Genomic DNA, 14,867 nt, shown 5'->3' with positions numbered 1-14,867 from the left:
GGGATCCCTTGGCTTGGTACGAATGGCTGGATTAACTGTGTAGACAACCGGATAAAATTTAATACCCTCGTAAAGCTGCGAGGGGCTTAAAGGAAAAATATCGACGAGACGGTATATATTTATTCGTTTCGGGCGTGTTAAGGGTCAAGCTTTATTCTTAGTTAAATAGCATCGGTAAAAGTCAACGAAAACCAGATAAAACCGAAAATTCATGTGTGTGGCTCTAAAATTCGGGTTTATGGCACTTGAATGGGAATACTTCCTGGGAAAATGAAGAAATGTGTTAAGGTCTCACGTCTCATTCAATGCACAGACAATCTAAAGATGGGGCCTGGAATGAAAAGAGCATCAAGGACTGTGATTCTAGATGGAGAGTCTGTCAATTTCACATAAATATATAATACATACAATACTTTATTAGGCGCCAAAATTCCACAACATATTATGTTCTTTAGTGCAATTTGCATTGAAGTTTTGTAATGAATTTACAATGATATAATGAATCAACTACGAAATGGTCCCTTTCTAATTGTAACTCAATTTCGAGGAATATTCGATAACCCAGCTGGTAACGAACATTCTAATTTGATTTACTTTACTCTTTTATTGGAGTAAATTTTTCAGTATAATTCATAATTTATCACAATCTACAAACCAAATGGTAACTTTTCCATGGAAACCTACCCCGGATAGACACGTTCCACTTGCACACAGCATGCATTTATTACTGAAAACGGTGTCGTGTTTGCCTCCTAAAATAACATTGCTAAAGAAAGATGGCGCATAATTTATTTACGATGCAAATACGTTTTGATGTTGTATGGCCCGATTAAGTTGGGAACAACGTGCAACGTAAGCTGTTTCTGGAACATGCATGTTCCTCGAGAAAATTACGTGGAGTTGATGGTACTTGAAACTTTGATGACGATAAAGAAGAAGCCTCGTTGTTTCCTCATTGGCAGTAAAATTGTTAATGAGGTATGATACTCAGCCAGGAAGTTCAGCAATAAGGATATCGAATGGGACACATTTATGAATAAGAAAAAGCGGGAAAAACTATCAGGAACTGATCTTGGAGTATCTCAATTGGGAAGAGAAGCACTGCAATAGAATTCCTACCTGAATTAAAGTTTTTGAAAGGCAAAATTTTGCCAAAGCGGAAAAATCAACTGATTCCATAATTTATTTGTGAATAAAAAACTTTTACATATTTTTACCGCATATTCGGGCTGAACATAAATCTAATTGAATTCAAATTTATTTTCTGCAAGAGCTACTTCACCGTACAAGTTTTGACTTAATCGTGACTGATTCTAAGCAATTTAACACCTCGATACGTCTTTTCAGGTTGCTCGAGGCGAAATTGCCGCATCCAATCGCCCAACTATCCTGGAATCTACCCGAGAAACATCACCTGCCACTACAGGATCAGGGAAAAGAATGTGCCCCCTGACAAACATGCCCTCATCACGATCAGACAGTCCAGCTACCATTATAATCGAGAAAATGCCCCGAAATTCGACAACGCTGATAAAATGCTGAGGTAGGCCTCCACCAGTGGCTTTATTGCTTACCTGGAAAGCACACCACTGCTCTCCCTGTATGCTATCAATAAAAGCAATTTCACACTAATTCTATGTGACATTTGGAAAATAAAACACGTCCGTTGTTCCACCGCATATACGAGTACTAAAGTTGATTAATGTTCTAGAAAGTTAAGCTGAAAAATGACATAAATGGCTGCAGTCAGGGCTCGGTAATTATGAAAAATATCGCCGTCTCTGCAGCAGGTGCGATCCGTCTTTTTCAGTGTAATCTGATTAGGATGGGAAGGTAAAAGCGGCGGGAAAAGAAGCAGAAGGGCAGAGGTGGAAATATGACGATGTCGGGAGATGGGTCCCATTTCAAGGGTGAAATTTTCGTTTATTGCTACATAAAAGGGCTGGTTTGAATTCTCGTGGTGATAAATTTGCAAAATACATTCCCCGTCAACCAGCTGTCAAGTTAAGTGAATCACAGAACCCCCTAATCTTCTCACCTATTAGAACATCGACGGGAATAATATTCCTGAAACGCGTTCGCGTATCAAACTCCCAATCTCCGACGCCCCGCAGACGTACACCTTATCAAGCCGAAAGAGAATTTGCATATTCAACTTAACTGACACATGGTTTATTAATAAAGGGCTCCAGACGTGCTCCGGGTACTCTCGAGCCCTAGACAGACAGTCTAATAAGCGTCAAACTTGTTTAAAGGGGATTTTAGGAGAAACTGTTTATTGGAGAGTTTGCAGAATAATGTAGGCACTCGCTAATCTACCTTGTATAGTTCATATTTTATTGTTTAAGACTTGGCTATTACAGAATTTGGGATCATTGTAACATGGTGCAAGATTACATCGAAGTCTTCGACGGTTGGAGTTCCTCGGCGACGTCGTTGGCCCATTTGTGCAGTGGGGAAAATATTCCAGAAATCATAAGCAGCGGTTCGGAGTTGCTTTTAAAGTTCCACACTTCGCCCTTTGGGAATCCCTTTCATCCTTTGCCGCTCTCCTACTTGCCCGGCTTCGAGCTCGAAGTACAAGTAAGCCTCGTGTATTATTAAATAGGGCCATTATGGGAAATTATTGTTAACTTCGCTTTTGTTTGACAAACAAAAAGCAATTATGCTAAATGGGAACGTAGGACTGGATTCCATTTGAATTAGAAGCATTTTGCTGTTTGGTTAGGGGGGTCTATTTTAGTAATAGAAAGACTTATTACATTTTAGATTCTTTATGTCGAAAAACAATCCCCCACCTATGTAGAACCGGGCAAGAAATGCGAATTTCTTCTGACGCCTTTCGATAATATCAAAGGGTTGCTGCAAAGCCCCATTCACTCCCTACCAGCCAACAGCAGTTGCCATTACCATCTGAGGTAAGAATATAATCTCCAATATCATCTGAACATTTACAAAATAATCAAAAACCAGGGGACAACCTAAAGATATCATATGGATATCATTCCTCAAATACCACATAAACAACGAAAAAATCAACGACTACAATACGGGAGGTTGCGATGTTCAGCTCCAAATTTGGGATGGTGATATTAAAACCCGCAATTCTGTCCAGCTGATCGGACAATTTTGCAAGGAAGATAAACCCAAATTATGCGACCACGCCCTTTTATCTAATTCTTCTAGGTTGACCAGGCCCTGCAGGTAAGCTCTAACGACCCGATCTGGATAGAACCTATAAACATGTTTTATCAGTTCTGGCCAAACGTCTCGTAAACGCTAATAAATGCAGACTTGGTTAGATCAAAGAAATGCAGCTAAACCGTAAAGTTTTAGACGACTCGTAAGCAGTCTTAAGGAATACGGAACATTTAAATCTATTAACGTTTACGCGATCCTCATGCTACGAATTCTTACCTTGGACAAATTGTATGAATTATCTTTGCCGTAGCTTGGCCGAAAGCTACGTGAGTACAGGTTCAGACTTGACCATCACTCACTCCATTAAATACGGCACTGTTCTGTATCCAGTACAATTCAGTTTGCACTACGAATTCGTGGACTTCTCGCAGGACGGTTTGCAGATGAACAAAAATGGATGCGATCGGTTGTTCACGGAGCCCAAAGGCAGGTTTTCCTCTCCTAAGATCACATTTTTATATGGGCGTGGGGGCCAACGAGACCTGACATGTCTGTACCAGTTCGAGAGCGTTGACCCCCAAAAGCTGAAACTCACCTTCAATAAGGCGGGATTTGGAAGGAAAGAGTGTCAATCCGAGTTTAACCCTGAGATTAACAGGTTTGAACTTGAAACTCTGAAATTTGTTGTTGAAAAATAAGTAACATTCAGATGGTTTTAGATGGGAGTGTACATCGAAATCAGAGCTTGATGGTACTGCTACTATATCAGTCTCTGAGTACCCTTGGTCGGATGTTGAGCTCAAAAGGCACTGTTTGTGCAGTAACATCTCTGATGAGATTTTCAGTTTAGTCACTAAACCTTCAGTGAAATTCACAGTCAGATTTTCTGGTAAGTGATTTGAAACTAGAAAAATAGAGTTTTAATGCATGCGACTTAGTGACAAAAATGAGGAGTACTGAAGACTACAATGACTACTTTTTTGATGCCTCCTATGAATTTGTGCCTGGCGAAAGCAATTGCTTTGATCCTTGGAAAAGTCGACGATTGGAGGGCTCTAGTGGAGAAATCAGCATTAAAGAAGAGCTACCAGAGACTGATAATGTTGCGAATTCTAATAATCAGACAACCAGGTATCAAATCAAATTATCAAAATAAATCTAGTTACGAAACTTATTTTTTTCGGTCTTTTATAGGTACTGCCTGGAGCAGCCTTGGATCATTGAACCAGAAGAAGACTGCAATTTCATTTATCTGAAGATCAAAGGGAATGAACGGAGGGATTCTCGTCTATGTCCCAAAAAGAATCGCATCGTTGTGTATCTTGCAGGTCATTCTGAAGATTTTCATGTGATTTGCCCCGATCAAAATGGGGTTGAAAGCATGGTAGAATTATTCTCAGAGGGATGGACAATGTTTAGTTACCAAAAGCTTCAAAACAGGTTAGTTCAAGTTAGAAGAATTTGCGATTTGTGTTAGCTTTTTTAGTTTACTACAGAGTTTAACAAAATCAAATTTATAAAAATATGAAAACTTTCAAACTTATTTCCCGAAAATCATTTTCAAACAATTCGTTTGTTTTATGATGATTTTCAGAAACGCCCGAAGTTTTATTGTGGAATTTTTAAAACGAGAACCCGGCGACTTCATTGTATCCTGGATGGAGATATCCAAGAATCCAGCACTAGCACTTCCCAGTTCGTTCTTAGCAATGCGTCCACCGGATTGTCCACACAGGTGAGTCCTATATTTGAAATTACCCTGCAAATCGTTTTTGATTTTTTTAACTCTCATCAGTTTGGTCTAACTGCAGACCAATGAGAGCTAATGCTAACGATCTAATTTGAAAAACTGGTGATACTTGACTTTTTCTTTGTAGTTGTCCAGAATTGGGTGCCTGCATCAGTTCTAAACTCTGGTGTGATGGTCAAGTGCATTGTCCGTCGGGCAACGATGAGCAAGAGTCAAATTGCGCAGTTGGCTCGAACTTTTTCAACGCGCATTTGAACACTATAGCGCTAGGCGCCATAGCGTTCGTAGTGATAGCCACGGTGGCCATAGTGATAATAGTGATAATTAAAAGCTGGCGCAGAGACCAGAGGAACGTGATCGTTTCGGTAACCGAACACACTTTTTTCGAGTTCAAGAGCGGGCTGTGTTGAGGAGTGAATGCGCCTTCAGATGGAGAACGAAGTCAATATGAGCACTAAGCTGCTTGTAGTGTAGGTTTTGTATTGAGAAGTTTTTCTGTTGTTGGGCAATGAAGTCTAATTAAATTGGCAAATTTTTTCTACGAAAAATATGTGTCGAAAGTAGCGTATTTGTACAAAATTTGTCATCTATTTATATAAACCAAGACAATCTATATTCACATATTTGCACACTAAAATTATACAAAATGTTCAAACAAGTTCCTGTCGGTATTTTAATTAAATCAAGGAATTCAGATGAAATGAAAATTATACGTTTTCAATGGAATAGAATTATTATGTATTATTAAGTCTGACTTGACTGGTCGTCTCTCGTTTGCCATAAAATTCAGACTTTAAAAGTCATAAGAAATGATCATTTTTGTTAAGTCTTAATTTTAGCAATCACTTAGGTTCCCTTCGTACAGCAATAAAATAGCAATCGGCGATTATCGGCCCCACATAATCGATATCCATTAAACAGCGATTTACCTATTGAGTTACTTAAATACGAAAATAATTGAACTGTTGTATATATCGTAGTATTGAATCCTCGGACTGACAATATTTGTTGTAAATGTACATATAATTTTAGCGTTTTATAATAAATATTAATTATTATGGTCTGTGGTTTCATTTCGAAACAACTGCACTGAATAAATTATGAGTTGGTTGGGTGTTTAATTTATGCGGTTTCAAAGTGAGTGGTGGTAGGAATTGGAGATAGCATTTTGTGGATCTTTCATTCTCTGCGGTGTTAAGAGAATTTAGGCTTATAATTCCCGAAAATGACATTCTCTATCTATCAAGACACTACATAATTAACAAGGACATTTTTATTTTTCGCGATTGACGCAAAATAGCAAAGTGGAAGGGTTCTTCATTCTGTCCAGTCGAATTACAAGTCCAAGAAAAAAATCCAGAGATTTTTTTCGTGATTCATTTCACGAAAACATTTTCATCACCATATTATGGTGAATGCACTTCTTAATGGTGTAGTAGTATTCAATACACAAAAATATTAATTAACAACATAATAAAAACCACTTAAATTACATATAATAAGACCGAAAATTCTCCGCGTACTTTCCCAGCGATAAACAAACAATCATATCACTCTTATGATATTTTAATTTTACGTATCAACCGTTGACCCTACCTTCTGTCTTACTTTTTCTTTGCAAGATATGGTAGGGAAACCCCAACATTTGTAACGAGAAAGCAAATATGGTATTAATCGCTTCGAATAAAACTGCCAGTAAACTGTAATATTGAATAAATAAGGCCGTCGTACGTAGAATTCCCCGTTAGTAACCACAACGCAAAAATGAATAAATTACACTGGCTCTCGTTTGACATTGAAGCCGAATAATATGGGAAAACGATGCGTTTCGCCTGGTTTTAGTATGTTCGGGTTTGTGCACTAACGAGGTTTAATTATTGCTTGTTAGATTGTTGCAAATTTTATGGTAATTTTGAACTAGTTATCGTTGAGATCGTTACCAGTATTCATCGAGAGAAAAAATGTAATAGTGGTTGTCGAATCAAAGCGGTGAACAAAATGTAGGTGAAATCAAAGGTGGTTTGTAATTGAATGGGAAGTAGGTACTGAACCTGCGTAGAGCGAGGTACGTTGTTTATTTTTATTATTACATAAATCATGTTAAAAATTGTAGAACAAGACAACATTACATAAATATACAAAATATGTTGAAAAATGTGTTCTTAGAATAACCGATCACAAGTTTGTAATTTATTTATAATACCAAAAAGCGCGAAATTTGCCGTTCACGTTAAAGTCTACAGCCTGGTTAAGGAATCATGATTTGGTATAATGCGTTGATACCAAAGATTTATTAAAGCGAAAATATTTTTACAAAATCTGGGAATCAGAAAAGGTCTTTCTGAGATGAGGAAGTATACGTAAACTTAACTGTCACCTTATACAATCATCAAATTTTACCCAACGTAGCCAGCATTTTATAGTAATTCTTAAGTCATCACAACATCCCAATTACCCACCGTGATTCTTCAGCTTTTAGGGAAAATCCACTATATTTAGCAATCTACAAATATAAATTAATCTTCGTTTTATTTTTAGCCCCACCATGTTCAAAAACTTGCCACATTTGAGCCAAATCTTCCCTATTTTGGTCATCATTGTCTGCAGCCCTCACAAAATTTTTGCTCAAAATAACGAAACCTGCACCACTTCAAGATGCGACTGCCTCAAACCAAATTCAACCTTTCCGTCCTGCGCTCCTCCCAAAGTGAACAACTTGACCATTATACTCACCGTTGGGAAAATTGCCATAAAGTGTAGAGACCCCAATTCACCCACCGACGAAGATATCTTGACATTCGATGCACGTTACCTAGATTCTATAGATAATAGAGCACCTCTAAGTCTAGCTTATATGATTGATAGATGCAGGCAGACCAACGCCAGAGAAGTTAGTTTTGCATTGGATTCGGAGAAGTTTAACCATTTGAGTGCTTCTGAAGAGATTCTTCATAATAATAAGCTGAAGTATTTGAGATTTGAGAATACCGAGAATAATGATGTTAATGTGGTATTGTTGGAGAAGGGATTTTTGAACTATGGGTTTCAGTTGAGCACTTTGATCGTGAATAATTTGAACGTGCCTAGTCTCAAAGGATACTTAAGCAATTTATCTCATGTTGAAACCTTAGATTTGTCTTCTAATGGCATTGAAGCTTTGGAAGACACAGCCTTGAGAAACCTAAGCAATCTTAAGCAATTAATTTTAAGGAATAACAAAATTTCGAAGTTGCATTTAATTCCCAATGTGACGCACTTGGACTTGAGTCTCAACCAAATCAGATTTTTAAATAAAAGCCTTTTTTTTACTGCTCCGAATATGGAATTTCTGAACTTGAGCAACAATTATTTACAAGCGTTTGAAGAAGGCACATTTCAGACAATTTCCAAATTGCAAAATCTGGATTTGTCTCTAAACATGAACCTCACATTTAAAGCTAGAACTTTTTCGAATTTAAGTACTCTGAAATCTTTGAACCTCAGTGGGTGCCAAATAAGCAAAGTTCCTACAAGCTTTTTAGAGAAGTGTGAGCAGCTCCTGGTTTTGAATATATCAAATAATGGAATTCTACATTTGGAGGACAATTCTTTGGCCAGTTTAAGTAACTTGCAGATTCTGGACTTGAGTCGCAATTCTATCAAATCATTATCAGAAAATTTGCTACTGCCTTTAAAAGAACTGAGGAACCTTTATGTAAGCTCTAACAAGATCACAATATTCAACTCCCAAGTCTTTAGAAATGTACAAAATTTGCAATTATTAGACTTAAACTACAATTTAATTCGGGAGTTTCGCAATACTTCAACCAGATTTCGAGCAATGGATATAATGTTAAAGAACAACTCAATTGACAAGTTTCCTAGTCACTTTCTGACCAATGTTACCAGCTTGAAACATTTGGATCTGAGCTATAACAACATAACGTATGTGCAACTGGTAAGTAACAAGTTTATTGAAATATTATGTCTCAAATGTAGGTGCATTGTAGGAAACGGGAAAGTTTCCCAATCAATCCATTCATATTGAAGTCGACCTTTCTCACAACAACATCATGAGCTTTAATACCACCAAAGACCTAGGTAATAAGTCCTGGAAAATCATGTTAGATTTGTCGTATAATAGACTTCAATGCAACTGTCTTCATTACCAGATTGAGCAAACATCCGTGTTGCAGCCTCTTACTACTATAATGGAAGTCAAAAGTGGGGTAAGTAGCACTTCATGCTGCTATTGCACAAGATCAACTTTAATTCTATAGGAGGACTTGTGTTATACCAGATATCCCCACAACAACTGCCCGTTAATCCATATCTCAAAATGTCCAAATGAGTGCAATTGCTATTATACGAGGAACGATAATGCCATAAACGTAAATTGCTCTCGTCGCGATTTGAGTGTTTTTCCTAAAATTACTGGATTGACTACTGATAGGTATGAGCACAATCAGACGATAATTATGTTAGATGGAAACATGCTTAATATGCAAGAGCAGATTAGGGTTAAGGATTACACTAATGTATCCAGGCTGGATTTGTCTGGAAACTATATAGAGGAGCTTACGTGGCTTCCGCAGAATTTCTCGGTAAGTTTCTTAAGAACTGGTTAACCTGAACCAACTTTCTGATAGTTTTTTTTATCATTTTAAAGGTCCTTAAGCTAGCCAACAACCATCTGAGAGCCTTATCTTCCGAAATCATCGAGGTTCTAACCAAAAACCCTGAATTAAAAATCGTATATTTAAAGAATAACCCTTGGAACTGCGACTGCAAAGCTGATCCTTTAAAAAAGTTCCTCATACAGTATAACAATATTAAAGTAAATTGTTATAATAAATACAAGTAATTGTATGTACGTGGTCTTTTCTCAGGTAAAACACTCGGATGTAACATGCCAAGGAACCAAAGAGTTCCTCATTAACACGAAAGGATGTGAGAAACAAAACCTTCTGAAAGTGGCCCTTCCTTTGGGCTTGGCCATACCTTTAGCTGTGATCTCGGCCATTGTGGCCCTTTATTATAAGTTCAGAACAAGCATCAAAGTCTACTTGTATTCTAAGAACTGGTGTCTGTGGTGCGTCGCTGAAGAAGAGCTAGATAAGGACAAAACGTATGATGTTTTCATAAGTTACTCTCATAAAGATGAGAGTTTTGTCCACCAAGATCTTATGCCAGGCACGTCACTGAAGTGAACCCCATGTCAAAATATTATTTATTATTTGTTTTTCAGAGTTGGAATCTGGAGAACATCCGTTCAAAGTTTGCATTCACTATAGAGATTGGATGCCAGGGGAATTTATCAGCCAACAAATCATTAATTCTGTCCTGGATTCAAGAAGGACCTTGGTGGTGCTCTCCAACAACTTTATTGAAAGCGTGTGGGGGAAAATGGAGTTTAGAACCGCTCATTTGCAGGCCATCAATGAAGGGAGAGCCAGGGTAAGAAAATACCATACCATCTGCGGATTTTCAGAAAAATTCTTACGATGTTGGTTTCAGGTAATCGTAGTCTTGTATGGGGATTTAGATCAGGAGACTTTAGATGATGAGATGAAGACTTATTTGAAAACCAACACGTATGTGGAGTGGGGGGACCCTTGGTTTTGGAGCAAACTGAAATACGCTCTTCCCCATTCCAAGACCACGAAACGATATATAACACAGCACAGTCAAGAATCGTTTCACTTGAAGTAACGTAAATATTTAAATGCTGCATCTGGACGGTGTTATGGATATAGCTGTTAGCAGAAATGTCAAGAAACATTGTTCTATTTTCGATGTTCATGGACATGACGTCTTCCCATATGCACAACCTCTCAATTCCATTGTAAATATAGTGTATTTTTTAATATAATGTGTTTTTGTACTATGTAATTACGATCGAGTGTTTTTGTTTGCAATAATTGAAAATACGGAGTATTAAATTTAAACTTTAGTGAAACAGTAATCAAATCTTTGGCAAATATAAGGCATGAGATTAGTGCAAGTAAGGTCGTTCCACCCAGGAGTTTCTGGAGTATTTTCAGGCCAACTCCTGGTACCCCAACCTAGGCAAAACTCTCCCTTATTATCATTGATGACCGATTTGACATTGTCCGGCTGGCCGACCAACCACTTGGTATAGATCATTTTATGTCCTGTGAGCCAGTAGAATTGCCCATTCCCTTCTTTGGTGGCGCCAAGCCAGTAAAGTTCTGGAAACAAAATTTGCTTGACGAAAAAAAAAATCACTTAACTGCATATACGTAATTCTTAAATTAGTACATCATGAACCAATAAAAATCATAAAACATGATTTTAGGCTTGTCCTATAGAGTCATCACAGGGATGCATCATCATGTGAATGCGTGTATCGGCCGATTTAAGATGTGTGAATGTACTCACAATTAAGTCGAATCGATTAAAGTGTGTAAATTATCAATGCACTTACGATCATTTTTATCATTCATAAATAGTTCCAATTCATTCTGTTCGGCTTCAGAGTGGATACTGACTAGTTCCATCCCAGAACTCTTGCAATTGATTAAAGCTTGGTACCAGTTTACCTAAAAGTAGTAAAAAAAAAAACGTATTATTGAAAGCCGTTGAGAAATTCCGCCTATAAATTACTGAATAAAATTTTATAGTTTTAATTATCTAGATTTTACGTAGCACTTACTAAAATAATTGGAACTGAAGGACACTATCAGTCTTACAAGACAAAAGTTAATGCGCAGAAAACTTTACTTGCTTTAATTAATTATTCGATTTCATACAATTGCTTAAATCGTTAAAATCAAATGTTGACTCTATTGGTCAATACGTACACATATGAATATGCACAGAAACTGGGATATCTAGATAAAAATCTGTTATTAAATTTGAACTTTTCTATTAAAAAAACTTACCTCTTCTTTAGACACAAAGTATTTCTGCAGTTGAGTATCGTTAGCGGTTTCTACCCACTTAACCATGTAGATAAATAACAACATCTTAAACTCATGATTAAAATATTTTTGCAATGGCACCATTCTACCTAAATCAGGCTGCTACAGATCACTTTCGATGAGTAGTACAAATAAAGACTCATAATATTCTCTTCGTTACTTCTACCTCCGGCAATCGAAATGTCACACAGTGACACAGTTTGGTGGAATCATAATTTCACTCTTACTACTATTTAACCGAACAATTCCCGGCACTGTGTTTGTTTAATTAACGTTTATTATAAACAGACGCTTTCTGAACTTTTGTTGATGTCGTGTCTTGTGGAGGTGGGAAAATCCGACTTAACCAGAACCAACAACACACGCAGATAATGCGAATTCCTGTGATACATTCTACTGCATTCTAAGTAGTTGTCCATTAAGTCGCTATTTATCTTTGACAACAAACCACTATATTTTGTTTGCTTTGTGCTGTGACAACTGAGTTACAAACTTTCTGTATACTGTTTCTAACTTGAATCGGTTAGTGTGTACTTATTTTGGTATGATGATCATGACTTCCGTTGGAATCTCGTTGATTACCTTGGCAGTAGGTGGGTATGTTTAATCGAAACAAATTCCGTTGTGGTTTGATTAAGGTTTCAAATAAATTTAGCATAACGGATTTCCAAAAAAAGTTTCTTGTTGTGGCCATTCAAAATTTAAGACTCTGGTTTGAGATTTCCTTAGCAATTAGTAGATGGATGTAGACCTCGCTTAATTTTTACTGGTTTTTCTTTTACAATTAGTCTTTGATTTCAGTGCGATTTCGTGCCAATTTCTCGATGGGTATTCACACCTAAGCGTAAACATACTAAACATTGTTGAAATAGAACGGTAATTTTCTTGACAATTGGTGAATACATATTATGTAAACTTGGCTATATTTTTATTTCTATTTTTAGTTTCTTCGTTTCAGAGGAGTTTTTGAAGTAATTTTACATCCAAATTTCGTAACTCCTGTCAGAATGATACTATCCCTAACATGTTAAAAGGCCTTTGAAGCTCCCACCTTCAGCACAAAACGTTGTTAGTTTCCATTCATCAACTTTAAATTGCATAGGATTTTAATTCATTAGTTTAAAGAATAATTTCACATTTTGGCAATGCCACATATCTTTTCATAGGATCAAATATGACGTCACTTCAATATAACCGGTAGAGAAAACCTTAAACGAATAAGTGCTGCGACATTGCCAGTGTTAACGTGAAATATTTCAGTTATCGTTACAGTTGGAGAAAAACGGTTTTCAAATGTAAATCAAACTTTTGACCTTTTTCAGTTTACCTATCTTGCAATGCAGACAATCCGAAACCTCTGAACATAAAATATCATGTTTCCACAGACTTTGTAAGTAAAGAAGTGCACTATTCTTCCTATTTCGATGTACATGTTTATTCATGATTTACTGTTCCAGCAAACATGGTTTCAAGCACTGATAAACTGCAGAAGTGTTGGAATGGAGCTGGCTAGTGTTATCAATGAAAAGGAAGAGAAAGACTTAGAGACATTCTTACAACAATACAAATACACTCGTAAGTACAACATGGGTAAAATGAAAATTTTTGTTACTTACCGTTTTTTATCTGAAACATCCATTTTTTGACATTATTAAAAATTTCAAAAATTGAAATAATTTTTTTACTTCTTAGAAGGATACTGGCTCTCTGGAACCAATTTAGGCAATGGCGTTTTCTATTGGGCCTCCACAGGTTCCCCTGTTAATTATGCAAAATGGCTGATAGACCAACCGGATAACCGACAAATCACCGATGGTTACAATGTGGGCGAGCACTGCATCCAATTTGGACTTTACAATGATTCCAGAAAGCTGAACAATGGTTGGAATGACTTGTCATGCGGTTCAAAACTCCTATATATTTGCGAAGAACCAGATAAATGTAACGAGATTAAATAGCATTCATTAATAACGATGAGTTTTAATTTTACTAATAAACTAATTAAACTTATGATTAACCTGAACCAACCACGTGGAACTCGACGAATGCAATCCTTGTATGATTTGTCATCCTGGATTCACAATAGTCCAATGACTATGAATCGAAGGCCTATTGGTGTACCTAATTTTGTAGCTCCATGTTTTTATTATACCAAGAATAATTCTCTAACTACACTGGAAGGCCTTATGGAATAAAAAGCAAAACGTATTCTTTTACATTTTTCAGTTTTCCTTTCTTGCAACGGATACAATACGAAAACGGCTTGGAACCTAAAATACCATGTTTCCACAGACTTTGTAAGTAGGTATAGAAAGTTCTTATTTCAATGCATTTCCTGATGATTATTGCAGCAAACGTGGTTTCAAGCACTGATAAACTGCAGAAGTGCTGGGATGGAATTAGTTACTATTAGCACAGAGAAAGAGGAAAATGATTTGGAAACGTTCTTGAAACATCACAAATACAACGGTAGGTACAAAACGGCCGGAAAAGGCTCGGTAGTGACGCTGGGCGGAACCTTGCAATAAGGTTATTTACCAAAGACAAATCGAAAATTAATAAAGTTATCACTTAGAGTAATCACCAACATATAAAATGACCGAATTTCTCTTCTTAGATGGATATTGGCTTTCTGGAACTAACATAGGCAATGGTATCTTCTACTGGGCCTCCACGGGCTCTCCTGTGCACTACACCAATTGGCTGTTAGATCAACCGGACAACAAGAAAGTTGCTGATAACAACTACATGGGCGAAAATTGCATACAATATGGAGTTTACAATGATTCCAGAAGGCATCACGGATGGAATGATTTGTCCTGCGGAATAAAATTGCTGTATATTTGCGAAGAGCCGTATACGTGTAATAGGATTAAAAAACGTTCATTGACCAACTCGAATATCGATGTCAATACAAAATAGAGTTGAATTTTGATCCCTTCTGGTTTCTTTTTTTGGATTCATAAATCTTCAATTACTGAGACCTAAATTACTGCTGATATGGCTAGTTTTGTACATAGACATGTAGATGTCTGTCTTTCTCTTTTAAAATA

The 14,867-nt window shown here is 36.9% G+C and overlaps 4 protein-coding genes across 7 annotated transcripts in view; 3 read left to right on the top strand and 1 right to left on the bottom strand.

The window, feature by feature from the left end:
- Positions 1 to 6,033, top strand: part of LOC136410518 (uncharacterized) — a 31,154-nt gene extending 25,121 nt beyond the window's left edge. For both annotated transcript variants that reach the window (XM_066392716.1, XM_066392712.1), the window contains exons 6-15: positions 1,348 to 1,543; positions 2,364 to 2,583; positions 2,770 to 2,918; positions 2,974 to 3,204; positions 3,452 to 3,799; positions 3,861 to 4,030; positions 4,080 to 4,272; positions 4,336 to 4,581; positions 4,736 to 4,876; positions 5,019 to 6,033. In XM_066392716.1, the coding sequence (XP_066248813.1) occupies positions 1,348 to 1,543; positions 2,364 to 2,583; positions 2,770 to 2,918; positions 2,974 to 3,204; positions 3,452 to 3,799; positions 3,861 to 4,030; positions 4,080 to 4,272; positions 4,336 to 4,581; positions 4,736 to 4,876; positions 5,019 to 5,301 (2,177 nt within the window). In that variant the 3' untranslated portion in view covers positions 5,302 to 6,033. The remainder of the gene's footprint in view (positions 1 to 1,347; positions 1,544 to 2,363; positions 2,584 to 2,769; positions 2,919 to 2,973; positions 3,205 to 3,451; positions 3,800 to 3,860; positions 4,031 to 4,079; positions 4,273 to 4,335; positions 4,582 to 4,735; positions 4,877 to 5,018) is intronic.
- A 482-nt stretch (positions 6,034 to 6,515) lies between these two features.
- LOC136409293 (protein toll-like) lies at positions 6,516 to 10,677 on the top strand. Its single transcript, XM_066390704.1, has 8 exons — positions 6,516 to 6,956; positions 7,430 to 8,828; positions 8,881 to 9,099; positions 9,151 to 9,474; positions 9,540 to 9,707; positions 9,760 to 10,063; positions 10,119 to 10,327; positions 10,388 to 10,677. Exons 2-8 carry the CDS (start codon positions 7,437 to 7,439, stop codon positions 10,580 to 10,582), a joined length of 2,811 nt encoding a protein of 936 aa, XP_066246801.1. The 5' UTR covers positions 6,516 to 6,956; positions 7,430 to 7,436; the 3' UTR covers positions 10,583 to 10,677.
- A 130-nt stretch (positions 10,678 to 10,807) lies between these two features.
- On the bottom strand, positions 10,808 to 12,017 carry LOC136409392 (CD209 antigen-like protein E). Its single transcript, XM_066390856.1, has 3 exons — positions 11,776 to 12,017; positions 11,319 to 11,433; positions 10,808 to 11,082 (listed from the first exon to the last, which is right to left on the bottom strand). The coding sequence occupies exons 1-3, from the start codon at positions 11,896 to 11,898 to the stop codon at positions 10,814 to 10,816; spliced, it is 507 nt and encodes a 168-aa protein (XP_066246953.1). The 5' UTR covers positions 11,899 to 12,017; the 3' UTR covers positions 10,808 to 10,813.
- Positions 12,018 to 12,266: 249 nt separating this feature from the next.
- LOC136409370 (C-type lectin 37Db-like) lies at positions 12,267 to 14,751 on the top strand. Of its 3 annotated transcripts, none has more exons than XM_066390835.1 (4): positions 12,267 to 12,407; positions 13,137 to 13,204; positions 14,166 to 14,283; positions 14,432 to 14,751. In XM_066390835.1, exons 1-4 carry the CDS (start codon positions 12,359 to 12,361, stop codon positions 14,734 to 14,736), a joined length of 540 nt encoding a protein of 179 aa, XP_066246932.1. In that variant the 5' UTR covers positions 12,267 to 12,358; the 3' UTR covers positions 14,737 to 14,751. The 3 variants fall into 3 exon arrangements, with proteins under 3 accessions (XP_066246932.1, XP_066246941.1, XP_066246924.1); XM_066390844.1 differs by lacking the exons at positions 14,166 to 14,283; positions 14,432 to 14,751 and adding exons at positions 13,272 to 13,389; positions 13,507 to 13,784; XM_066390827.1 differs by lacking the exon at positions 13,137 to 13,204 and adding an exon at positions 14,041 to 14,111 and having other exon boundaries at positions 12,292 to 12,407.
- The last annotated feature ends 116 nt before the right edge of the window (positions 14,752 to 14,867 follow it).

This window comes from Euwallacea similis, chromosome 1, assembly GCF_039881205.1.
Source record: "Euwallacea similis isolate ESF13 chromosome 1, ESF131.1, whole genome shotgun sequence".
Lineage (NCBI taxonomy): Eukaryota > Metazoa > Arthropoda > Insecta > Coleoptera > Curculionidae > Euwallacea > Euwallacea similis.
This window is presented reverse-complemented; position numbering and strand designations above follow the sequence as displayed.

Excerpts from the sequence above, each read along its gene's own strand:
- LOC136409293 (XM_066390704.1), top strand. The coding sequence starts at position 7,437 with ATGTTCAAAAACTTGCCACATTTGAGCCAAATCTTCCCTATTTTGGTC. Across the intron at positions 9,475-9,539 it reads GGCTTCCGCAGAATTTCTCG|GTCCTTAAGCTAGCCAACAA; the intron begins GTAAGTTTCTTA and ends ATCATTTTAAAG. Across the intron at positions 9,708-9,759 it reads TACAGTATAACAATATTAAA|GTAAAACACTCGGATGTAAC; the intron begins GTAAATTGTTAT and ends GTCTTTTCTCAG.
- LOC136409370 (XM_066390827.1), top strand. The coding sequence starts at position 12,359 with ATGATGATCATGACTTCCGTTGGAATCTCGTTGATTACCTTGGCAGTA. Across the intron at positions 12,408-14,040 it reads GTTGATTACCTTGGCAGTAG|TTTTCCTTTCTTGCAACGGA; the intron begins GTGGGTATGTTT and ends TACATTTTTCAG. Across the intron at positions 14,284-14,431 it reads GAAACATCACAAATACAACG|ATGGATATTGGCTTTCTGGA; the intron begins GTAGGTACAAAA and ends TTCTCTTCTTAG.
- LOC136409392 (XM_066390856.1), bottom strand. The coding sequence starts at position 11,898 with ATGGTGCCATTGCAAAAATATTTTAATCATGAGTTTAAGATGTTGTTA. Across the intron at positions 11,434-11,775 it reads ACTTTGTGTCTAAAGAAGAG|GTAAACTGGTACCAAGCTTT; the intron begins GTAAGTTTTTTT and ends TACTACTTTTAG. Across the intron at positions 11,083-11,318 it reads TATGAATGATAAAAATGATC|AACTTTACTGGCTTGGCGCC; the intron begins GTAAGTGCATTG and ends TTTTGTTTCCAG.